Below are 21,544 nucleotides of genomic sequence, written 5' to 3' on the forward strand. Positions count from 1 at the left end.
TGATGGGGTGATGGGGTGATGGGGTTTTGGGGTTTTGGGCGAGTAGAGGGAACAACATACGCGGTGATGCTCCTTGCGGTCGTGGTCGGCCATCTCCTTGCCCTGGGCGCCCATGTGCTTCTCAAAGGCAGGGTAGACGACGAGCTCTTCGCCGACGGAGTGGCGGGCGAGCTCCCAGGTGAACTGGTTGCCGAAGCGCTGCTGGTGGTCATGGTTGTTGCTGTTGATGACCTCGTTGTAGTATTGTTCGAGCTCGCGGTGGTCCTTGATGATGGCGTCTGAGATGGAAGTCGTCTTGGCGGCGGTTGAGCTGAAGGCGCGCTTGTCGAAGCGGAGTGCGTTGAGGTTCTGGGGTCTGGAGGCTAGCCTGCGTTGGCTGATGGCGATGGTTCGGAGAGAAAACATTGGGAATGGGATTGGAGGTGGTGGGCTTGTCAATGTTAGGAGGAGACTATAAGTGGTTTGTAGAGGACGTTTGAGGAAGGCACGATATTCAGCCGGTGATGAAATATGTTGGTTGATAGGTGCAAACAACAGGATTGTCTCGGAAAGAAAGAGGGAGATGGAGAGCCGGAAAGAGGTTTAACTGGCTTCCACAACCCTCTGCGAGGAAGGAAGGATCCAAAGAGCTCCTTCATGACCTTCATGACCTTCATGACGTTTATTATCCCGAAGGACGACGTCATATTCTTCCAGTTGACTTCACGTTCGTCGTTTCGGGTTTCGGGCAACGGCAAAGGGGTAACAGCAAACACCCAAGGAGCTTTCTCTCCGTTCGATAGCAGATAGCTAATAGGTGCAAGAGGATTTGCTCTTCAAGTCATCCTTGCATCAAGCTCCCCCTGTCAACTGCATTGCATTGTAAGGTAAGGTACAACGTAGGTAAGTGCCCACCCCGCCTTCTGGAACACCCCCCCATTTCGGACACCACTTTACACCAAAACACTGCTTTTTAGACCCCTGCTATTTTATTCAATAAAATAGTAAATATTATAAAAATAAAACCCTATATAAGTTAAAAGGTAGGTACTGTTTATAGCGCTTGTCTTAAACTGATTGGCGCCGATTGTGGGTGGGTCGGTGAGGGCATCAATCCGTCATCATTCTGCTTTAGTACCCAAATACACCGAAGAAAGTAAAGGGGGAAAGGGAGAGAGGGAGAGAGGGAGAGACCTTTCCGTATAACAACCATGCAACGTTCTAGACCTTCAGCAACACCAAAGTTACCATACACGTACACTAGCACATGACCTTGGCATGAGCATCTCTGCCGTCATGACTACTCTCAAGCTGCTCCGGCGTCCGATCATCCCCTTGGGAATTAATTCCCTATATACGCCTGGAACCCGTGCAGTAGCCGGTCCAGTCCTTCAGTAACCCCCGTTAATACCAGTTCCTCACTGTGTTCCCTCCAGACTTTCCACTCGAGCTGAAGCGACTTGCCAGAAAACCGCCTTCACCTAGGGCATGTTTCGGAACCCGACGATTGACAATATGAGCGCAAACACGAATCAGGTCGACCCGATGCAGCACCCGCTCCGGGCCACCGCCACGGCCATCGGCGCCGGTCTTCAGGGGGAAAGTCGGGGTCCCCGTGTAAGCCACATGCAGAGCGCCAACGAAGGGCCAGCGGACATTATCGGCAAGGTCTCGGGCGCCGTGCCGGGCGGGAAGCGGGCGGACGATGGTCCTTACTTTACCAACAACGAGGGCCACCCTTTTCCGGACCCGTGAGTTTGGTTCCTTTTTTTTTTTTTTTTTTTTTTTTCATATATCTTGTCAGAGCAAGGCTAACCGATGAAATAGAGCTCACAGCAAGACCGTCGGTGGTCTTCCGCTCGCGAGTGATGTATTCCTCTTCCAGTGAGTACAACCCCTATTAGTGCACCACAATCTTTTTCATCAAAAGCGGGATGTTGACTCGAGAACAGGAAGCAACAAACCTTCAATCGATCCAAGGCTCTTGAGCGCAAGTCAGCTCTTTTATGGTCCGGCGTAGATTTCAGAAGGAAATAAATTCTGACCTTACTACCAGGAATGGTCCATCCCTGCGGATCTGGAGCATTTGGCTACTTCGAATGCACCAAGAACGTCACTGAGCTCACGGTATGAGATGAGACCCACGGGGAGATCATGTAAACCATACCCGTCTTCAGAGAGATCCTTCAACTGACACCTTTTGAATAGAAAGCCAACTTTTTGTCCAAGGTCGGTGAGAAGACACCTGCCTTTGTGCGTTTCTCGACCGTGACGCTCGGTCGAGAATTCCCCGACCAGGCCCGGAATCCCCGTGGCTTCGCTATCAAGTTGTACACCATGGAGGGTAACTACGACATTGTTGGCCTCAACTTTGTACGTCTCCTGCCGTACTTCTCTCTTGTCGCTTTCCCTACCTTACTGACAGTGAAAAAGCCCGTCTTCTTCTGCCGAGACCCCATCCAGGGCCCGGACGTCATCCGCTCGCAGTACCGCAACCCTACCAACTTCCTCCTCGACAATGACGCGCTGTTTGACCTGCTCGCCAACACGCCAGAGGCCAACCACGCCGGCCTCATGTTCTTCAGCGACCACGGCACGCCGCAGGGGTGGCGCTTCAACCACGGCTACGGCTGCCATACCTTCAAGTGGGTCAACCAGCAGGGCCAGTTCGTCTACATCAAGTACCACTTCATCGCCAAGCACGGCCAGAAGCAGTTCACCGACCCGGAAGCCGTAAAGATGTGCGGCGAGGACCCGGACTACTCCAAGCGCGACCTCTGGCAAGCCATCGAGCGCGGGGAACAGCCGGAGTGGACCACCTACGTGCAGGTCATGCAGCCGAACGAGGCCGACCCGGACGTCCTGGGTTTCGACCCCTTCGACGTGACCAAGGTGTGGCCGCGCGACCGCTTCCCCATGCACGAGTTTGGCCGTCTCGTGCTCAACAAGAACCCGGAGGACTTCCACCGCGACGTCGAGCAGGCCGCCTTCTCGCCCGGCAGCATGGTCCCCGGCATCGAGGACTCGCCCGACCCGCTGCTCCAGTTCCGCATGTTCTTCTACCGCGACGCCCAGTACCACCGCATCGGCGTCAACCTGCACCAGGTGCCGGTCAACTGCCCCTTCATGGCGCAGTCCTACGCCTCGCTCAACTTCGACGGGACCCTGCGCACCGACGCCAACCACGCCGGCAACAAGCAGTATGCCCCCAACAGCTTTGCCAACAAGTTCCGCCCGGACGCCGCCGAGGCGCCCTACGCCGTCGGCGACAACATCGTCAGCCGCCGGAGCCACTACTGGCACGAGGGCAAGAGGAACGACTACGACCAGGCCAGGGAGCTGTGGACCCGGGTCATGAAGCCGCAGGAGAAGAAGAACACCTTCTACAACACCGCCAAGCTGCTGAAAAACGTCCACTATCCCGAGATTCAGGTCAAGTACCTCGCCCAGCTGCACAACATTGCGCCCGAGTATGCCCAGGGCGTCTACGAGCTCCTTCGGGAGCCCAAGTTCGGCCTGGATGAGGTCAAGGAGAAGGCCGAGACGGCGCATCTCTGGTACAAGGAGAAGAAGTTCCGGCCTAGTGGGGGGGCTAAGCTGGTTGGCCAGGTTCCGTCGCTTTCCGTGTATAACTGACGAATTCGTGTAATGTCTATGGGATCGTGTACGGGATAAGGAGAACCGGAAAATGAATTCAACGAAGTTCCAACGCGCTAGACGTCATTGGATGTAAGCGCAAGAAAAGCGTAGCCTACCCTAACCTTGGTGTAACAGCAAAGGACACGATGCTGCGTCTATGATGCGTCGTCGGCCAATGATGGCAACCGTTTCTCCGTCATGCACTCGGACTCTTTTCCTTTTCTGTCATAATGTCGTACTCTGACTCTCTCGACCATCATCTATGCAACCTCATCTTGCTACTCGGTACAGAAGTGCAGACTGCATCGAATACCGTAGCACCCTCTTCTTCCCTGGCACCTGTTATCCCGCGTTCTTCTCCGTCCGTTTCCTCCGTGTTTCCTCTCTTGCTCTTGCATCCCGGAGAGCCGGAAGACTTCTCTACTGGAGAGAAACCGGTTCGTTTCACATCAAAGCGTGCGACTAGCTGACAATCAGCCTTACGCCACCCGAGTGGAACAAAGAGAAGGAACAATGGCAACCCGAAGAGCCGTTCCAGGGGGGCCTCCGTCCCGGCTCCCCCTGAGCTCCGTCCTCTTCATCGGATGCGGATCCGGCCTGGTGGGAGTGACAATGTATGCATGGAACCTCATCACCCCCTTGCTTTTTTCTTTTCTTTTTCTTTTCCTTTTTTTCCCTTTTTTTCTTCTTTTTGTATTTCTTCCTTCTCCGCCTTCTCACATCTGGCCAGGATGACACTAGCCGAGAAAGCAGAGCAGCTCATCACAGGACGCCCCAACTCCCTCGTGCCCGGCCGCACCCTCGAGCGCCTGCTAGCCGTCCAGGCCGGGACGTCGACCCAGCTGTTCCTGCTCAACATGGCTATGCACTACGGCCAGGGAGCCGCGGCCGGCGGGATCAGGGCCGTCATGAGCTGGAACGGCATCCGCGGTCCCTTTGCCGACTTCATCTTCATCGGCGTTCGTCTCTTGATCGACCAGACGTTGGAGAATGGGACGGGCGTCGGTGCATTGCCTTGGTCGGTTGTCCTCGTCCTCGTCCTCGGTTGTCCCCCGGGCCTCCCTTCGTCTCTTTGCTGACGTTTCCTTGCAGGACCTGGCCGGTCGGAGAACAAACCATTGACATTCTCCACAAGACCGTGTTTGCCGTCACAACGGGATATTTCGTGGACAGATGGGTCCGGTGATTCATTAGCAGCAGACAAACCAAGAGACAGACGACTGGTCGATTTACCTATTTGAACATAGACTGGCAATGAAACTGCTAGGATGTTGTATTAGGATGTCTGCTACGGTGTCTTCCTTTTTGATGTATACCAAGTGCCTCACGACAGAAGTCGCCTCAACTAGGTGCTGGGACCGGTCCCATCGAGTTGAACATGGCGTACATTGTCGCTCCATCTCAACCTCTTTTTGATTTCTTGTCTTTGATTTTACAAACATTCCTCCAGTCTACGCTACCTCCCGGTAGCTTGATGTCTTGATCATGCACTAAGCGTATAATATTACCACTCGCTCACCTCGCCAGACTTGGGTTGCTGCATCCGCACCACCTTGTCACAGTTTAGGAGACAGAGCGGATCGAACGCCTTCTTAATCTGTAGTATTTGTCAGTTTGCGTCTCTTCATGTCATAATAGCTTCGATGGTTTATCCAGAAGCCCGGCCGGAGGATAGAAGAGGGACTGCTTTACCTGTCTCATGGCATCGACCGTAGTCTCTCCAAGTTCATGCGGGAGGTAGTCGCGCTTGACCAGCCCAACGCCATGTTCACCCTGCTTCCCATGTTAGTGTGCACATACAGAGATAATGGCAGCGATATGTGAAAGAGAAAGAAGGGCCGGGGGGGGGGAAGGAGGCCATAGACATACCGTGACAGTGCCCTCCAGCTCCACCGCGCGCTTGACCATATCATGCACCAATTTCTCCGCCCGTTTCCGCTCCTGGTCGTTGTACAGGAGAATAACTGCATTTTTCTTGTCAGAATTCCATCCCGTCAAAGCCTACTGGCCAAAAAAAAGAAAAAAAAAAAGGGGCAGGGGAGCAACCAAACGTACGGTGAAAGTTTCCGTCACCAACATGTCCCACAATGGTCCCGAAGAGACCGCTCCTGCTCATGGCCTGCTTCGTCTCCTCCACAATATCCGGCAACCGGCTCATGGGCACGGCGACATCGCCCGTCCACACATGGTCGCCCGGCCGGCCCACAGCCATGGTGCTCCACAGCGCCTCCTTGCGCGCGCTCCACAGCTCGTGCTGCTCGTCCTCACTGCGCGCAAACTCGAACGACTCGCCCCCCGCCTTGGCGGCCAGGTCCTTGACCATCTGCACCTGCTCCTTGACGCCGCGCTCGGTGCCGGCGAACTTGAAGAACAGCGTCGGCGCCTCCCTCCACTCCCGCGACGTCTGGCCCGCCTCGTTGATGCACCGCATCTGCGCGTCGTCCAGGATCTCCACCGCCGCCACGGGGATCCCCGCCCCGACCACGCGCGCCACGCAGCTGGCCGCGTGCCGGATCGACGGGAACGCCGCCACCGCCACCGACGTCGACGCCGGCCGGACCGCCACCTTGAGCGTCGCCTCCGTGACGAGGCCCAGCGTGCCCTCCGACCCGATGAAGAGCCGCGTGAGGTCGTACCCGGCCGAGCTCTTGCGGGGGCGCTGCCGCGTCCTGAGCACGGTGCCGTCGGCGAGCACCACGGTCAGCGAGAGCACCCACTCGCGCATGGTGCCGTAGCGGTAGGCGTTGGTGCCGCTGCACCCCGTGCCCACCATGCCGCCGATCATGGCGCCGGGGCCCGGGTCGGGCGGGAAGAAGAGGTTCGAGCCCGCGAGCTGGTCGTTCAGCGACTCCCACCCCACCGCCGGCTGGACCACCACGTCGAGGTCGTCCTTGTGCAGGGCCAGGACCTTGTTCATCCGGCCAAAGTCGATGCAGACGCCGCCCCGCGTCGGGGTGAAGTGGCCCTCCAGGCTGGTGCCGCCGCTGAAGCCGACCACGGGGATCCGGCGCTGGTGGCAGACCTTCATGATCTCGGACACCTCCTCGGTCGTGCTGGGGAAGAGGACGCAGAAGGGGCGTTCCGACGGTTGGGCCTGGTGGGAGGACCAGTCCGAGGTGGCGTGGTGGTCGAGGTCCGTGGGCGCCGTGCTCACGTGTTCCTTGCCGAGGATGTGGACAAGGTCGGCCCAGGCGGCCTGCATGTTCTCCAGGTTGGTCTTGTGTTCGGGTGCGATGGTCTTGGACAAGGGGAGCGTCGAATCTTGGTTCGGTTTCGGGGGGTACAGTGTGCCAAGGTAGTAAGACACGCCCATGGTGAATAGGAGGGCTAAACGGCGGCAAAGGAGCGTTAATAGGAGGGGAAAAGGGGAGAGACCCGGGAGAGTGAAATCAAATGGATAGGCGAGCAAAAAGAGAGGCACAGGCACTTACCAAATGTCATGGCATAGCTGCGACCCGTCGCCGTCTTCTCACGTTCCCGAGCGAACCTCTCCCGCTCAGCATTCTCGCGGGCCAAACGCTGAGTGATACTGCCGTATACCTGACTCTGGAAGGTTCGGCCCGATTTGTTGTCCTTGGAGGACCGCGGTTCCGGGTTCTTCTCGGAAGACATGCATCGAAGAGTCGTGGCGGCGCATGGCGAGCGAGGAACGGCGAGGGACGGAGCAGCGCGGAAGCCGGTTAGTGCTGTCCGTGGTGCTCCCGCCGGGAACCGTGCCATGATGGGTGAACGAGCAAGGAAAACAGAAAAACAAAAGGTCGAGGAGACTAGAGGACGAAAGGACGTTTCTCGATGGCAGAGTTGGGAGGTCTAGCGGGTTTCTATGAGCGGAGGAAAGAGGGATGATTCTGTCAAGTGCCGCGAGGTTGATCATGCCATTGGGGATGAAGCCTGGGTCTGTAGCAGAGAGACTGGACGGGGCAGAGACAATGGTTCGCTTTATGACGGCTGTCCGAGGGGTTCCCGTCGTACGAGGGATCAGCATCTACAGTATATTCGTAGATAAGAAGTGCGCCGGGAGGAGAACATTGAATGCACTTACGTAAGGCACATCAGGTACGTTGTACGTACCGATTCCCGTACCCCAACAGTGGCTTGGTCAGCAGATCTGTGGCTGGGGAATCAAGAACTGTGGCTGAGTTGTCAAGTCTCTTCCAGGTCGAGAACCCCCTTTTATGTCGTCCCCATCTCAACGACAGAGTGAGTGCAGACGTTCATTCAGTCAGAGGCAGGGCATCAATTCCTCTCTCGAACATCACAATGAACTAATTCATTACGACTCTTGAAAATACATTGGCCCGGCCTGTCCAACGCCTCAATCTCCATCTCGGTCACTTCGCCGGCTCCCACCCCTGAACAAGCTGCACGGAGAGAGTAGGCGTCGCCCCGTTGAGGTGCGCAAGGTACGCCTCGAGCTCCATATCGCCCTCAATCAACAACGGCATCTCGCCCCCTCTGCCATCCTTCAATATGCCCTCGACCCGCAGGCATGCGGCGCCAGGGTACCTCTCCACGGCGGCGCGCCGCACCTCTCGTACGGAGCGCGTCTCCATGGTCCCTATCCAGACGCGGGCGTCGGTAGAAAAAGTGGAAGACTCGTGCAGTCGCAGGAAGATGGCCATGCTGCTCGAAGGGGGTCCCGGTGCTGGTGCTGGTACTGGTGCTGGTGCTGTTGCTGTTGCTCGTTGCACTTGTGGCTGCTGCGCGGCCGGGGCGAACCGTAGACGAGGATCCAGCACCGTTTCCTCCCCGCTCCGTAAGGACGACGTGGTCGCACCCACTCGCGAGGCGGTAGGCGTGGCCGTTGTTTGGGTCGGCAGCGTGCTGCCAAAAGAAGTCAAAGTCGAAGCCACTCGGCCGATACCACCACCGAAACCACCCGTGCTGCTACTGCTGCTGCTGCTGCTGCCACCACCCAGGTCCTGACTGGCAACCTCGCCGGGGCTGGGGATGACCTCAAAGCCCGCTTGGGCATGCGCAACAACCGCCCCAGGACCCTGGGCCACCGCCGCCGCCGCCGCAGCCACAGACTCATCCGGCGACTGCGCAGCACCAGCCGAGGCGCTACTCCGAGCGGCGGCCTTCTTCCTCGCCCGGCTCTCGTCATGCCACCGCCTCCGCATGACGTCCTGCGCAAGCCGCTCCAGCGCCTTCAGCTTGTCCTCGTGCGCCGGATCCGAAGGCCCCCCCGCCAGGGCGCGCTGGAGGTAAGGGCTGACGGCGACCCACTCGTTCTTGACCTCGTTCCACTTCTTGATGCCGGCGTCGGTCTTGCTGCGGATCTGGTGCCGCTCGGTGAGGACGTAAAAGACGACGCGCGCCTGCCTCGTCTCGTACGGGTCGAGGCCCAGCACGGCTTTCGCCCTGCCGAGGTCGAATTGGTTCCCCTTGTCGCGCATGCGCTTGGTGCAGTCGCAGCAGATGACGTCGAGGGCCAGTTTCTTCCGGTCTAGGTTGTCCCGGCTCTGCCACAGCTCGGCCTCGAGCGGCGGGAAGCGCCGGATCAGGTCGTCTTTGAGGGCTTCCCACCGCTCCGGGCCCGCGAGCGTTTTCTTGATCACATGGGCCTCTTCGCAGAGCTGGGTGAAGATGACCCGCATGGCCTTGTAGGCTTGGTTGTCCAGGCCGAGGATCGCTTTGGCTTCGTCCAGGGTCAGCTCGGACGGGAACCGGGGAGGGGCGGCGACGTCGCGAGGCCTCACGCCGTGCTTCCTCGTCAGCCGGCGGGGTTTGTTGTGGCCTTTACCGACGGGGGGAGGGGAGTCGACCTGGTCTGTCGGAAAGACTTCGGGGGGAGGGGCTCCTATGAGTGACAAGGGTATCAGCGGAGGTAGCAACGGAGCTGGTGCGGGTGCCGATGCGTGTGCGTGTTGGTGTTGTTGGTGTTGGTGTTGGTTTTGGGCTGTGGGCGGTTGGTGGTGATTCGAAGTATGCACATCGCTCGCCTCTGAATCTGATCCAGAAGCCTCGTCCTCGTCCTCGTCCTCCCCGGATGAGATTTCAATGACCTCGTCTTCGGCGGCCCGGTCCCCTTCCGGAGAGCGAAAGAGCATTTTGTGCTTCTTTCGGGCTTGGACCAAAGCCCTCTTGGTGATGTTGTAGCCATCCTCTTCGTTGAGGATGCGATGGAGCTCCGCTTGGCCGACATTCCGCATCCATAGCTCTCTGATCCTGGCAAGGACGACATCATCGATGGGGGTGGCCGATTCCTTTCTTGTCGGGAATCCCCATTTGCGGAACAGAATCCACAAGGCTCGTTTTCTGCCGGGGACGGATGGTTCATTTAGTTGAAGAGCTTAGAGTGTGTGGCAAAAGAGCCCCCAAGACAAGAGAGGAGACGTGATTAAGGCATATAGCAACGACAATAAGGTAGCTGCAAGGAATACGGCTGTCCGAAGACCCCAGACCGTCGAAAATAAATACGTACTGTGGTGGTGCCGTCAGGCCATGCTCGGCTTGCATGGCGGCGATGACTTGGCTCATTCGCTTCCTTTCATCGACATAGAGTCGACGCAAGGTCTCCTTGTGCTCCATCCATTCTTTGACCGTTGAGGGTCTACCTCCCGTCCTCGGCATGGTGATTCAGCCGATTTGATTGATATTAGGGATGATTGGGAGGTGTGAGTTGGGTCGTGGAGATGGATTTTGCGCGGTGGAAGTTGTTGACTACCGGAGGAGTGGGAGTATGGGAGCCATACCGCTTACGTACGCAACCGTACGGTAGTAACACAGTAATAACACTGGTCATACACTCCGTGATATCAGGAGGCATGTACAAGGTACCTAGGTACTTCACACGCATTGACCAGATGACTTCGGTCTTGAACCCCCCACATGCCTCGGCATCGGTTCAACACGGGATTTGGGGACACCGGGGTACGGAGTACATCAAGGCGTCCTACTCCGTACGTACACCGATACTTGACATGAATGATCGCGTCTCACCAATATCCATCAGTATCCCAACTGTACGTGTTTGCATTGTCTAGAAATTTAGTTGAAAGAAACTAAAGTGCCATCTCAACCGGACCGTATTCCTGCGCAATCCTATTTAGACCCTCCCACCATGGCGTCGACCACGCCCCTCCCCGAGAGCTACAACACGTACCAACTCCCCGAGATCAAGCTCTCGCACCACCCGGCCTCATCACCCCACGTAACGCCCGTCATCCTGGTCATCCTCAACCGGCCCGAAGCCCGCAACGCCTTCACCGAACCCATGACCGACTCCCTCGAGACGGCCTTCACCGTGCTGGGCGCCGACCCGCGCGTCAAGGCCATCGTGCTCACGGGCTGCGACCCGACCAACCGCACCTTCTGCGTCGGCATGGACCTGGCCCTAGCGTCGACGGGGCGCAGCTACCACTTCGACAAGCCCTTGCGGCGCGAGGCCTACCGCGACGGCGGCGGGCGCGTGTCGCTGGCGATCCACCGGTGCCCGAAGCCCGTGGTGGCGGCCATCAACGGCAGCGCCGTCGGGGTGGGCATCACGATGACCCTGCCGGCGACGATCCGCGTGGCGTCAAACCGCGCCAAGATCGGCTTTGTGTTTGGCCGGCGCGGGCTCAACATGGAGGCCTGCAGCAGCTTCTTCCTGCCGCGGCTCATCGGCACCAGCCGCGCCATGCGGCTCGTCGCCACGGGGGAAGTGTTCCCCGCCACGAGGGAAGACGTGTTCGGTGGCTTGTTCGCCGAGGTGGTCGACCCGGACCAGGTCGTGCCGCGGGCGCTGGCCATCGCCGAGGACGTGGCGGCGAATGTCAGCGGCGTGGCCTTTCAGCTCAGCAAGGAGCTCATGTACCGCGGGCCCGGGTCGCCTGAGGAGGCGCACTTGCTCGAGAGCGCCGTCTTCTTCGACATGATCAGGGGGGCCGATAGCAAGGAGGGCATTCGGAGCTTTAGGGAGAAGAGGGCGCCTGACTTTCGGGCGAGCCTTGAGAAGGACCCTCCGGCAGCATACCCTTGGTGGGAGGAGAAGGACGCCGAGGCGAAGATGTGAGTGGGTGATGAATTACGAGCTTAGCAGGTTGCCCTACGGGCAACGCCGCTAAGCTCGCCCCCCCCCCCCCCCCAAGGGGGGGGGGGGGGGGGGGGGGGGGGGGGGGAGGGCTAGTTATATAACCTACTCTATATAACTAAATAACCGTAGATATCCGAAAATAGCCGTAAAACGCCTGCTTTTTTGTTTTCCATAGCTGTTTATTTGTTCCTTCGAAGCTATAACGACGTTTTTATATTGATTTTCGGTATTTCGATAAAGCCGTTTTTATTTTTATTTTCTAATAATTAAGCTTTATCCCTTATAGATAGTAAAGATTACTATTAAGTAACCCTTATTTTCTCCTTACGGCCGCTAGTAGTAGTTTTTTTATTACTCTATTTCCCTTACTCTATTCCTTAGCTATAAAGAGTATCTGTTAAGAAGGAGATATAGGTCTACCCCGAAGAGATAAGGACTAGAGGGTGATAGGGAGTGACAGATAAGGATCGTAGTCTTATATAAGGGGAGGCCAATTATAGGTTAACTGGTAGTTAATAGGAAGAGTATCTTAAAGGTAGGTGGTAGTATAGAGGAGAGATAATCGCTAACCCCTTCCTTCTAGAATAGTCCAGCTCCCCGTCTTATATAATGAATATCCACTTATTAGTTAGCCGGTAGTCCACTACGTAGTCCACTACTATATCCTAGTACCTCCTAAGTCTTCTTTATATCCTACACCTAATAGGCTACCCCTTCCTAGAATAAGGCCTATCCTTAGGCTATAGCTAGTTACGGAGTATCTGTAGGGTGAGTAGTGATTATCGGGTAAGGCGAGTAGGTTAATAGTACTATCGGTGATATATAGGTCGGAGCTTAAAGAAAATAAAGCCGTAGGTAATCCACCGTTAAGTGACGGTGGAGCTAAAGGCTTAAAATATATCCTAACCTTAAATAGTGGCATGAGAGGATATTTTTAGGGGAAGAGGATAAAGAGAAAATTCCTTATGAAGTATACTATTTTAGGTATATATAAGGGTATAGAAAGAACTACTATAGGTAGCCAACCGTTGATTAGACGGTGGTTCACAGAGGTTTATTATAAAGAATAAGTCTGTAAGAGATATATCCTTATATAATAATAGGTATAAAATAAAAGTTTAAAGCAGCTGTTTATCCACTATTAGATAGCAGCAGTGTTATTAAACACCCAATATCTCCCCGTTTATTAAACGCGTTCGTATTATTTATTCCGTAAATAGGAAAGTGCGTTACCGGTAATAAAGGCGTGTCTGCCCCTTTATACGTGAATAGTAAAATAGCAGGCACGATAAGTGGGGCCTCACTATTATATAGAGGATCTTTTCGGCTATAGGCTTCTTTTCCTTTCCTTCTTCTTTTTCCCCTCTTTAGGCTCCTTAAAGAGGTTATAAGTATCCCCCCCCCCTATTTATAAGAGTCTATAGGCAGCGTTATATAGCCGGGGCTAGGGCAGAAGATGTAGCGGGTTAGTAGAGGGCTAACTAGTAGCTGACGTGTATATAGTTTTTCTTTTAGTATATATAAGTCTATTTTTCGTTACGAGTTTCCTATCGGTATATATAATTTAGAATCTAACTTCGAAGGAGAGTAATAGCTAGATAGCGGTTGGATAGAATTAATATAAAATAGATTAATAGAGAAAGGTTGCAGTTAGGTAAATATTTGCCGAGCTCTATAAGTGCCTCTAGATTTATAGTGGTCTAGATTTATAGTAGGAATATAGGTAATAGCTAATTAGCTATAGGATAACTATACCTCCTAAGGGAAGTTATAGTGGTGGTGTGGTAAAAACTCCTAAAAAGCCTCGTCTAAAGAAAAATAGAACCGTAGGTATTCAGCTAAAGACTAGAGGGGAGGTATCTAGTACCTAGGGTATAGATATAGAGAATAATAATACGTCGGCGCCCCTAAGTCTAATTAGTGGAGAGATAGCCGGTAATTAGTAGCAGACTAGTAATAAAGTTAGTAATAGAAATAAGAATAGTGCCGGTAATTCGAATAATAGTTCTATAGCTAGAAATAATAGGATGGTCGAGTTAGGTAATAGTGGACTAGCTAGTATATCCCGGGCGTACACTTTATATCCGCCCGTAGAATAGGGATATAATCCGTTTCTAGTTCCGTGCGTGCGGTGTATTGGTTGGATAATAAAGTGGCACCCTAGTAGTGGTTAGATTCCTTTGTGCAGTTATAGAGATTATAAGTAAAGTGGTCGGATAGGGGGTAATAAGTGATTAGCTGCTAACTTAGTATAATAGCGGCCTCGCTTAAATATATATATTATATAGGATAGGGATTAAAGCCCTATGTGAAAGTATATCAGCTAGTCTATAGCTAATTAACTAGCGCTAAACTTACTCTTAGCGCTTAATATGCCTGACCGGCAAATCCCTGGCCAGCCAGTACTATAGGACCTATAAGCCAGGCTTTTCTCGAGGGGTGACCTTTAGGTACAGAAAATACGGTGTAATAAAGATATCTTCTCTAAACTAAGGGGGCGCGCCCCTAGGACTTAAGTATTCCACGGGTAAACCCCGTAGAATCCTCGGATTCTATATATAGGAACCCGGGTATAACCCAGGGAAGCTATAGTATACACTAAAGGTACTTATGGTGTACCCCGTGTATACTATGGCTTATACTATAGTACGCCCGTGGTACGCCTATGGTACGCCCTGGCGTTCCCGGTAGAATCTAGGGCGTATTAAATGCCCCGGGCGATAAAGCCCTACGTCCCGCGGGCTTTCCCCGGCAACTACGATAGCCTTACTTAAGGCGCGTGGCGGTTATACTAGTAAACCGTGGTGTAGTTAGGAGATAACAGAAAGGAAAGTGAAAAGTGGTTACCGGTAGCGCCCTAATAGCGGCCGCCGGTATTACTACCGTATAAAACACCGTAGGGCCCTAGTTATAATAGGCGGACGCTACGGGAAAGGAATAGGATACGCCGGGAATATCCCGGCTAGGAATTAAAAAACCAAAGAAATAAATATACGAAACCTTCCCCCTGGATTCACCGCGTACTACGGTAAAACCTATATTTCGCCTATACCTATATTACCCATGTATATAATCACTCTAGGACGGTAACCTCGTAGTCGTCGTCATCCTCGATAGCGGGCGTAACTTAGTCCGGGAAGCCCTAGTGGTTAAGGTCGGCCTTAAAGATAGTAGCCGCGTCCTCTATAGTTACGTCGTTCGTTAATTCCTCGATATAGCCAGCGTTGAGCTCGGCGAATACTAGCGGTCTCTTTATACTACGGTCGTCGTACTAACGTTAGATAGCGGCGCACGTAAGAACTATATGGATAGAGAGTGCTTAGTTAGCAATAACGCGTTAGATAAGCTAATCCCTATATACAGACAATAGCTCTAAGTTAACTCCTAGGGGAGCCAGGTATACTATCTTACCTAGACGTAGGTACCGGATAACCTAGGTAAATTCTATAGCATTCCACGTAGCGTTTGAGGCGATAATATCGTTAATAAAACCGTATAGCTATCTAGCTACCGGAACGGGGAGCACGGTGCCGTGGTTACGCCACTATATAATAGTTAGGGTCTATTTGCTTATACTCGTCGAGTAGTATATAGCTTTCTCCTTCTCGTTACGAAGCTTAGCGCCGTATATCTTAACCACGTCTATAAGCATCTTCTCCCGCGAGCTCTCGACTACTATACGCTTCGCGGGTATAGGGTTAATGCCGGTAAGCTCGGTAACGGGTCTCTTAGTTATCTTAGCCGGAGTAGTAAGGCTCGGCGCTTCGCCTAAGCGAACCTAGCCTAGGAACTTGGTAACCGATAGGATATTAACCGCTTACCCTTCTACTTAGTAGATGCTCGAGGTTATACCTTCGAGAAAGTCGCGGGCTAGCTCGTTACGCCTCGCGGCTTCCTTAGCGTATTCCTTAGACTTACGTTTAAACTCGTCTTCGGAGATAGTCTTACCTCGAATAGTAACGAGGTTATATATAGCCTAGGAGAGAAACATCTACTCGAGCCAGTAATTCACTATATATCGGGGAATAGTCACTATTCTATAGGCGCTACTACTAGTTAGGGCCACGGTAGTTCTCTAGGAGAGACTATCCTTAGCGTCTATTACTACGTTAATATATACCGTCGACCAAGGTCCCGAGGTAATATCTAAGGAGTCCGCGCTTAACGTCTAGGGCCTCTACGGCGTCTTAGTAAACCTTCCGGCGTAATTACGCTCGCGGGTTATAATAAACGTCTTAAACGGCTCTTCCGGCTATTCCTAGCCTATAAGGTCTTTATTAGCTTCTACCAGGTAGTCCGGCTAGGGGAATCGGCGGACGATAGCGCGTGCCTCGGAGAGGGAGACGACTTAGTAAACCTTAGGATACTCGGGGGGGACGAAGACCGTGTAGTCGAGATCCCGTGTCTTTAGGTTAGTATAGCCGCGTTCCTCGGTATACTAGCGGAACGCCTCGATCTTCGCTTAATAACCCTACTTCCATAGCTTAAAACGGATACCGAGGGTAGATAGTTTGGTTTCTAGGCGTTCTTTACCTCCGTATAACGTAATAGCACGAAAGTAGCCTTCCTTCTAAAAACCTAGACCGATCTTCTTACTACTCTTAAAGAACTTCTCGAATAGCTTTTTATAGTCGTCGTCCTTAGACGGCTACTAATGGCTAGGGAACTTAACTGCGAAATAGGATATATCGGCCGCGCTTAAAGATAGTTACGGCGGTATAGGGAAGTGCGGTGCCCGCCGTACGGTCCCGCGGCTCCGGAGAAAAGAAAAAGGGAGTAGAAGAAGTGTATACGTTATAAACGACGATTATATATGAGGAAATAGTAGGACGATTATAAACGATTTAGGAGCTAATAGTAAACCACGTTAGCGATATAAATTAATCGCGGTAGTAGTGAATAGAAAAGGAAGGGGAATAAAAGCAGAATGCTATAGGAGCGATATTAATTTTTCTAACGCCTCATGGAGCGCCGTGGTAACCGTGGTCGTTACGGCGGCTAATAGAAGGCACGTATAGGCTATAGTCCCTTTATTCTTACCGTTCCCTGGCGTTCCCTAGCGTTCACGGTCGTTACCTAGGGCGGCGGTAACGTTTATCTTATATCGTGTCGCCGGCGTGCCTCGTAACACTTTAGTCTTCTAGTTCCGCCGTGTGCCTTATAGCTCTTTAACGTCTCACGGTTCTTTATCACTCGTGGTTCATTAATATTACCCGGCTATAGCACCCTTAGAACCTCCGTCTTCTTTAAGGCTATCCTTAGATTAAGGTCTTTATCTTCTTACGCCTCTATAGCTTTTTCCGGCATCTAACTATTCCGGTAAGCTGGCTGACTTCGTCCCTCGCTAGTAGGGTTACCTTATTCTCACGGTGCTCGTATAGGTCTCGCTATTCGCCGGCGGTAATCGAACTTTAGCCGTATAACGGCTTTATATAACGGCTTTCGTCCATAATATTATTCGCCGGCGGTAACCGAACTTTAGTTATATAACGGCTTTTGTCCCTAAGTATCTACCCCGGGCAACGTAAGCCCTGCGTCCCGCGGGTATCCTCTAGTAGCGATAGTATTCACGATAGATAGGAAAGAAGGGAAAGGGAAGAAGGGAAAGGGAAGAAGGGAAAGGGAAGAAGGGAAAGGGAAAAAGGGAAAGGGAAGAAGGGAAAGGGAAGAAGAGAAAGGAAAGGAGTATACGTTACGAAACGACGGAGATACGTTAGGGGGAGACGGTAAACCACGATACTCTATTACTTCGCCGGTTCTTCTGCTCGATAGGCCGTCTAGCCGTCCGAGGACGTTACGCCGTGGAGAATCTAAGCGTAGTGCCACGGCCTTCCGCGGTATCGTCCGGAAGTCCAAGAGATACTTAGGGTCCTGGTCGGGAATATCGGGCACGGCGGTATATATGCTATAGCCCGTAGACGGAAGGTGGCCTTAGCGTCGGTCATAGTTAAAGGCGAGTCTATTATAGGGAGGCCCTCCCTTTAACGGAGAGGAAAGCCGAGGGAACCTCGGGCAAACCCGATAAAGGCTAGTAGAATAAGGGGAAGCTCTCCCTCTAATAGGGAGGATAACTAAGGGGCCTCGGGTAAATCCGATAAAGACTAGGATATACCCCCTAAGCCTTAGGATATATAGCCTCTCGCACGGACACCGGTTCTACGCTTTTCCTCTTAGGGTTACTACGCCACTAGCCTCGGATATTCTCGGCACGTTTAGCCGTTTTAGTTAGCGAGCCCGCTAGTAGGAAAACGTTCTCTGCGAAACGCGGGTAAAGGGAAGATTACGGTAAGGGGAGGTCGGCTCCCCTTTTACTCCGCGGGAAAAGGGGAAAAAAAAGGGGGGGGAATTATCGAGTAGCTCGGTGCCACGGTAAAGGGGGGGGAAAAGGGGAAGTTATCGAGTAGCTTAGTGCCACGGTGAAAAAAAAGGGGGGGGGGATTAGTGCGCCCCGTGGTTCTTTACCGGAGCTCGGGTTCTACGGAGGACGCTAGTATACAGGATAGTAGTCGCTATCCTACGCCCTTTAGCGATCGTTTAGAAGGTTCGGCGTCGGTGTAGATTAGTGTAATCGCTCTCCTACGCCTGGCTAGCGATCGTTAGGAAGGTTACCGTGTATTAGAGCTTAGGATCGATCCACGGTGAATGCCGGTGTGTAGGTTAGTATAGTCGTTATTCCTGCGTATTCGGCGACCGTGGATTCCTTAGTACTCCACGCCTAGACCCATTAAAGGGGAGGCCATTAGGTTAGTACTTCGTGTTTCTGTCAGGACTCTGGTTTCACGGAGGACGCTAGTATACAGGATAGTATAGGCGCTATCCTACGCCCTGTAGCGATCGTTAAGAACGGTTGGCATCGGTGCAGGTTAGTATAGTCGCCTACGTCGACTAGTAATCGTTAGGAAGGTTATCGCGGTGTCGAAGCTCGGGTTCCACGGCTAGGAGGACGGTGGTAGTAGTATAGCGGTTACTAATATATTACGATAATTATTAGTGCTATAAGAAAAACGAAATAAGTATACTAGCGCCTAAGTATCTTTTGTTAGAGCACTCCGGGATAGATAAAAATCCCTGACTAACAAGATTATTATGGGTTAACTAGTGGTTAGCTTATAACAGTAGAACTAATAAATATATAGGAATTTAGGAATTAACTAAAGGAATTAAGTAGTTAGGCCGTCGCTAATAGTAGGACTACCGTTATTACTCTAGTATCTATACCTCCCTCTCCTCCGATAAATAATAACTATAGCGATATTATAGATAAGGAGGATAATAAGGGTATCCCCGCTAGTGATTAATAGGTGGGTAATTCCTCTTATATTCCTAACTTATAACCTATTACTAATTAGTTATTATAAGAGTGGGTATTATAACTTCGATAATATCGTGGATTAAGGGGTGACCCTTGGTTAGTTAGGGTCGGGTTTATTAGGTTTAGACTAATAAAAAGTACCGGGTTTAGACCGGAACTAAAAAGAAAAGTGTAGATAGCGTACGAATATCTATCACCTAATAGAAGATTAACGTCTAGGTTTAGACTAGAATATAAAGATCGTTACTAGGTTGAGACTGGCTAGAAGAAATATAGCCTTTGGGTTTAGATTATTAGCTAAGAGGTAAATAACTAGGACTTAGCGGTTATATATATTTTACTTTAATATGAAGTCCGTAAATAGCGGCTAGTAATAATAAAAAGACTGTAAATAGGCGGCTAGATATTATTAGCTATAAAATAGTAATATAAAGGAACGTAGTTAATTTAGTAAAATAGTAATATTACTATACCGCTAATAACTCGAAATTAGCGGTTACCCAATTAAAGAGGTACTCCGCGACTAAATCTTTATAGAGATATAACTTAGGTTCCTAAGTATTTTCTTCTACAGGATAACCTTCCTACTTAATAAGAAATTCGCGGTAGCGGCGCTGAGGGTTCTAGCGCGTGCCTAAAATCCTTTTAACCTTAAACTCATTCTCCTTTTCCCCTTTAATATCTAATAGCTACTTAGCTAGCACTCGACGGCTATCTTAGTTAAAAGGCTCGAGTAAATTAATAGGGAAAACGTTATAAATCCGAAGATACTTAGGGAGGTCCACCTTATAAGCTAACCGGTGATCACCTATCACCTTAATAATCTTAAAAGGCCTGATATATTGATATAATAATTTTCGACTCGGGCGTGTAATTTTTAAGTTTTTAGTAGATACTAAAATCTTATCGTGTAAATAAAACTCCTTTAGTGTGTGTTTACAGTTATAATAGTTAGCTATTACCCGATTACTAAGTAATAGTTACTTATAAATTAACGTGTGGTCAAGAGATAGTTATTTTACTCTTTTTTCTGCTAACGTAGAGGGCCGTTTAACTTATAGTATAGGAGTATAAGGGCCGCGCGGGTTATAACCTATTAGGGCCTTAGTGGATAAATAACGAGTAGCGGAATACTATAATATATTATATATAAATTCGGTAAGGTCTAAAAGATTAACCTAATTATCTTATTATTATATAGCGTAGGAGCGAAGGTAATACTTAAGAATTAGTTAATACGTTCGGTTTAGCTATTAGTTTACGGGTAGTATATAGTGGAAAAGCGGCGTTTAACTTATAGTAAGCCGTATAGCGTGCGCTAAAAAGCACTTATAAAAAGACTTCTATAGTCGGAGATAATACTATCGGGCAGACTATACACCTTAAAAATATAATACTATAAGGTGGTCGCTAACCCCTTAGCTATAAGCCTACTAGAGGTGGGAATAAAAAGGGAATATTTAGTTAGTCTATAGATAACTATAAGAATAGTATCTTTCTGCTTACCCCCCGGCTACTTAATACGTAGTAGGCCGGTAATAAAATCTATTAAAATTTACTGAAATAGCTAGGTCGGAATAGGTAAAGGGGCTAGTTTACTATAAGGAGTATAAGTGCGAGATTTAGTATATTAATAAAGAGGGTAATTAGGTATCTACTAGCGAATATCCGTCGATATTCTAAGCTAATATAAAGATTATTAGATTCGTTTTAATATCTTTATAATTCCCTAGTAACCTATAGTCGGATTATCGTGGTATAATTAAAGGATTATTAACTAAAGCTTAGAAGATCGAGGAATATAGACTTTACTATGGAATCGAATAAGACTATCGGTACCACGGGTTTATAGATTAGGCTCTCGCTAATTAGCTATTAACTATCTACCGGAAGTAAGAAAATTATCTTCTTTTTAAGCTTAGTGAATATCGTTAAGAATATTAGGTAGCTATTAGTTATCCGGTGCTCGGGCGGGGGCTACCCGAAATTTAGATATAAAATTATCTAGTACCTCCTAAGTAGTAATAAGACGTTTATTAGAAGTGGGAAGATAGAGAGGATGCCGTGAGAGATTATCGGTAGAGTTTTTATTACCCGGTTAGTGAATAATACGAATATTATAAGTGCCTAATTCGTTAAGCTAGCGTATATATTTACTACTAAGCTTAGGTTTATCTAGTAGCGTCTAATGATTAAGGTGGTCCGTTAGGATATTAATAGTATAGGCGCTATAGAGTAAGTAGTGACGCTAATAGCGATATACCTCTATAATAGCTATAAGCTCGGTATCCGGAGTAGTATACTTTAATTTAGCGCCTTTAAGCTTACGTGAAAGGAAAGTAATTAGGCGCTAGACGCGGTCCTTTAGTTAATTTAGGATAGTATTAGTAGTAAAATTAGAAGTATTAGTTTTAAGGCGTGTTAGTAATAAGGGGTTAAAATACCGTAAAACGGGTGTAGAGAGAAAAGTATCCTTAAGTTATTTAAAAGCACGATAAAAATCTTCTAGTGGTTCGGCTAGTATATAGCCGCCGATCCGTAATTAGTCCGTGAATAGTCGTATAATTTTAGAGTAGTTATAAATAAAACGCCGG

The 21,544-nt window shown here is 50.6% G+C and overlaps 7 protein-coding genes across 7 annotated transcripts in view; 3 read left to right on the plus strand and 4 right to left on the minus strand.

Moving 5' to 3' along the window:
• Window positions 1-739, minus strand: part of SODALDRAFT_308943 (hypothetical protein) — a 1,364-nt gene extending 625 nt beyond the window's left edge. Inside the window, exon 1 of the mRNA XM_028609095.1 lies at window positions 61-739. Within this exon, the coding sequence (XP_028467347.1) occupies window positions 61-405 (345 nt within the window). The 5' untranslated portion in view covers window positions 406-739. The remainder of the gene's footprint in view (window positions 1-60) is intronic.
• Window positions 740-1,209: 470 nt separating this feature from the next.
• On the plus strand, window positions 1,210-3,727 carry SODALDRAFT_343648 (catalase). The gene is made up of 6 exons (XM_028613132.1): window positions 1,210-1,730; window positions 1,807-1,863; window positions 1,932-1,969; window positions 2,036-2,106; window positions 2,188-2,352; window positions 2,413-3,727. The coding sequence occupies exons 1-6, from the start codon at window positions 1,468-1,470 to the stop codon at window positions 3,613-3,615; spliced, it is 1,797 nt and encodes a 598-aa protein (XP_028467348.1). The 5' UTR covers window positions 1,210-1,467; the 3' UTR covers window positions 3,616-3,727.
• A 614-nt stretch (window positions 3,728-4,341) lies between these two features.
• On the plus strand, window positions 4,342-4,791 carry SODALDRAFT_331659 (hypothetical protein). Its single transcript, XM_028611503.1, has one exon. The coding sequence runs from the start codon at window positions 4,350-4,352 to the stop codon at window positions 4,695-4,697; it is 348 nt and encodes a 115-aa protein (XP_028467349.1). The 5' UTR covers window positions 4,342-4,349; the 3' UTR covers window positions 4,698-4,791.
• On the minus strand, window positions 4,776-7,627 carry SODALDRAFT_331660 (glycolate oxidase). The gene is made up of 5 exons (XM_028611504.1): window positions 7,050-7,627; window positions 5,674-6,945; window positions 5,488-5,582; window positions 5,311-5,391; window positions 4,776-5,215 (listed from the first exon to the last, which is right to left on the minus strand). Exons 1-5 carry the CDS (start codon window positions 7,336-7,338, stop codon window positions 5,123-5,125), a joined length of 1,830 nt encoding a protein of 609 aa, XP_028467350.1. The 5' UTR covers window positions 7,339-7,627; the 3' UTR covers window positions 4,776-5,122.
• SODALDRAFT_132247 (hypothetical protein) lies at window positions 4,795-5,188 on the minus strand. Its single transcript, XM_028606713.1, has one exon. It carries the CDS (start codon window positions 5,058-5,060, stop codon window positions 4,848-4,850), a length of 213 nt encoding a protein of 70 aa, XP_028467351.1. The 5' UTR covers window positions 5,061-5,188; the 3' UTR covers window positions 4,795-4,847.
• Window positions 7,628-7,710: 83 nt separating the features above from the next.
• Window positions 7,711-10,248, minus strand: SODALDRAFT_331661 (hypothetical protein). Its single transcript, XM_028611505.1, has 2 exons — window positions 10,046-10,248; window positions 7,711-9,879 (listed from the first exon to the last, which is right to left on the minus strand). Exons 1-2 carry the CDS (start codon window positions 10,078-10,080, stop codon window positions 7,950-7,952), a joined length of 1,965 nt encoding a protein of 654 aa, XP_028467352.1. The 5' UTR covers window positions 10,081-10,248; the 3' UTR covers window positions 7,711-7,949.
• A 290-nt stretch (window positions 10,249-10,538) lies between these two features.
• On the plus strand, window positions 10,539-11,636 carry SODALDRAFT_331662 (enoyl-CoA hydratase). Its single transcript, XM_028611506.1, has one exon. It carries the CDS (start codon window positions 10,685-10,687, stop codon window positions 11,615-11,617), a length of 933 nt encoding a protein of 310 aa, XP_028467353.1. The 5' UTR covers window positions 10,539-10,684; the 3' UTR covers window positions 11,618-11,636.
• The last annotated feature ends 9,908 nt before the right edge of the window (window positions 11,637-21,544 follow it).

The sequence above is a fragment of the Sodiomyces alkalinus genome (assembly GCF_003711515.1).
Source record: "Sodiomyces alkalinus F11 unplaced genomic scaffold SODALscaffold_3, whole genome shotgun sequence".
NCBI classification, from domain to species: Eukaryota; Fungi; Ascomycota; class Sordariomycetes; order Glomerellales; family Plectosphaerellaceae; genus Sodiomyces; species Sodiomyces alkalinus.

What these genes read in the sequence shown, in the direction of transcription:
- SODALDRAFT_343648 (XM_028613132.1), top strand. Translation starts at nt 1,468, where the DNA reads ATGTTTCGGAACCCGACGATTGACAATATGAGCGCAAACACGAATCAG. An exon ending in GGCCACCCTTTTCCGGACCC is followed by an intron (nt 1,731 to 1,806) that starts GTGAGTTTGGTT and finishes CCGATGAAATAG; the next exon opens with AGCTCACAGCAAGACCGTCG. An exon ending in TCGATCCAAGGCTCTTGAGC is followed by an intron (nt 1,970 to 2,035) that starts GCAAGTCAGCTC and finishes CCTTACTACCAG; the next exon opens with GAATGGTCCATCCCTGCGGA.
- SODALDRAFT_331659 (XM_028611503.1), top strand. Translation starts at nt 4,350, where the DNA reads ATGACACTAGCCGAGAAAGCAGAGCAGCTCATCACAGGACGCCCCAAC.
- SODALDRAFT_132247 (XM_028606713.1), bottom strand. Translation starts at nt 5,060, where the DNA reads ATGTTTGTAAAATCAAAGACAAGAAATCAAAAAGAGGTTGAGATGGAG.
- SODALDRAFT_331660 (XM_028611504.1), bottom strand. Translation starts at nt 7,338, where the DNA reads ATGGCACGGTTCCCGGCGGGAGCACCACGGACAGCACTAACCGGCTTC. An exon ending in TGGTGACGGAAACTTTCACC is followed by an intron (nt 5,583 to 5,673) that starts GTACGTTTGGTT and finishes AGAAAAATGCAG; the next exon opens with TTATTCTCCTGTACAACGAC. An exon ending in AGCTGGAGGGCACTGTCACG is followed by an intron (nt 5,392 to 5,487) that starts GTATGTCTATGG and finishes CATGGGAAGCAG; the next exon opens with GGTGAACATGGCGTTGGGCT.
- SODALDRAFT_331661 (XM_028611505.1), bottom strand. Translation starts at nt 10,080, where the DNA reads ATGCAAGCCGAGCATGGCCTGACGGCACCACCACA. An exon ending in GGCCTGACGGCACCACCACA is followed by an intron (nt 9,880 to 10,045) that starts GTACGTATTTAT and finishes CGTCCCCGGCAG; the next exon opens with AAAACGAGCCTTGTGGATTC.
- SODALDRAFT_331662 (XM_028611506.1), top strand. Translation starts at nt 10,685, where the DNA reads ATGGCGTCGACCACGCCCCTCCCCGAGAGCTACAACACGTACCAACTC.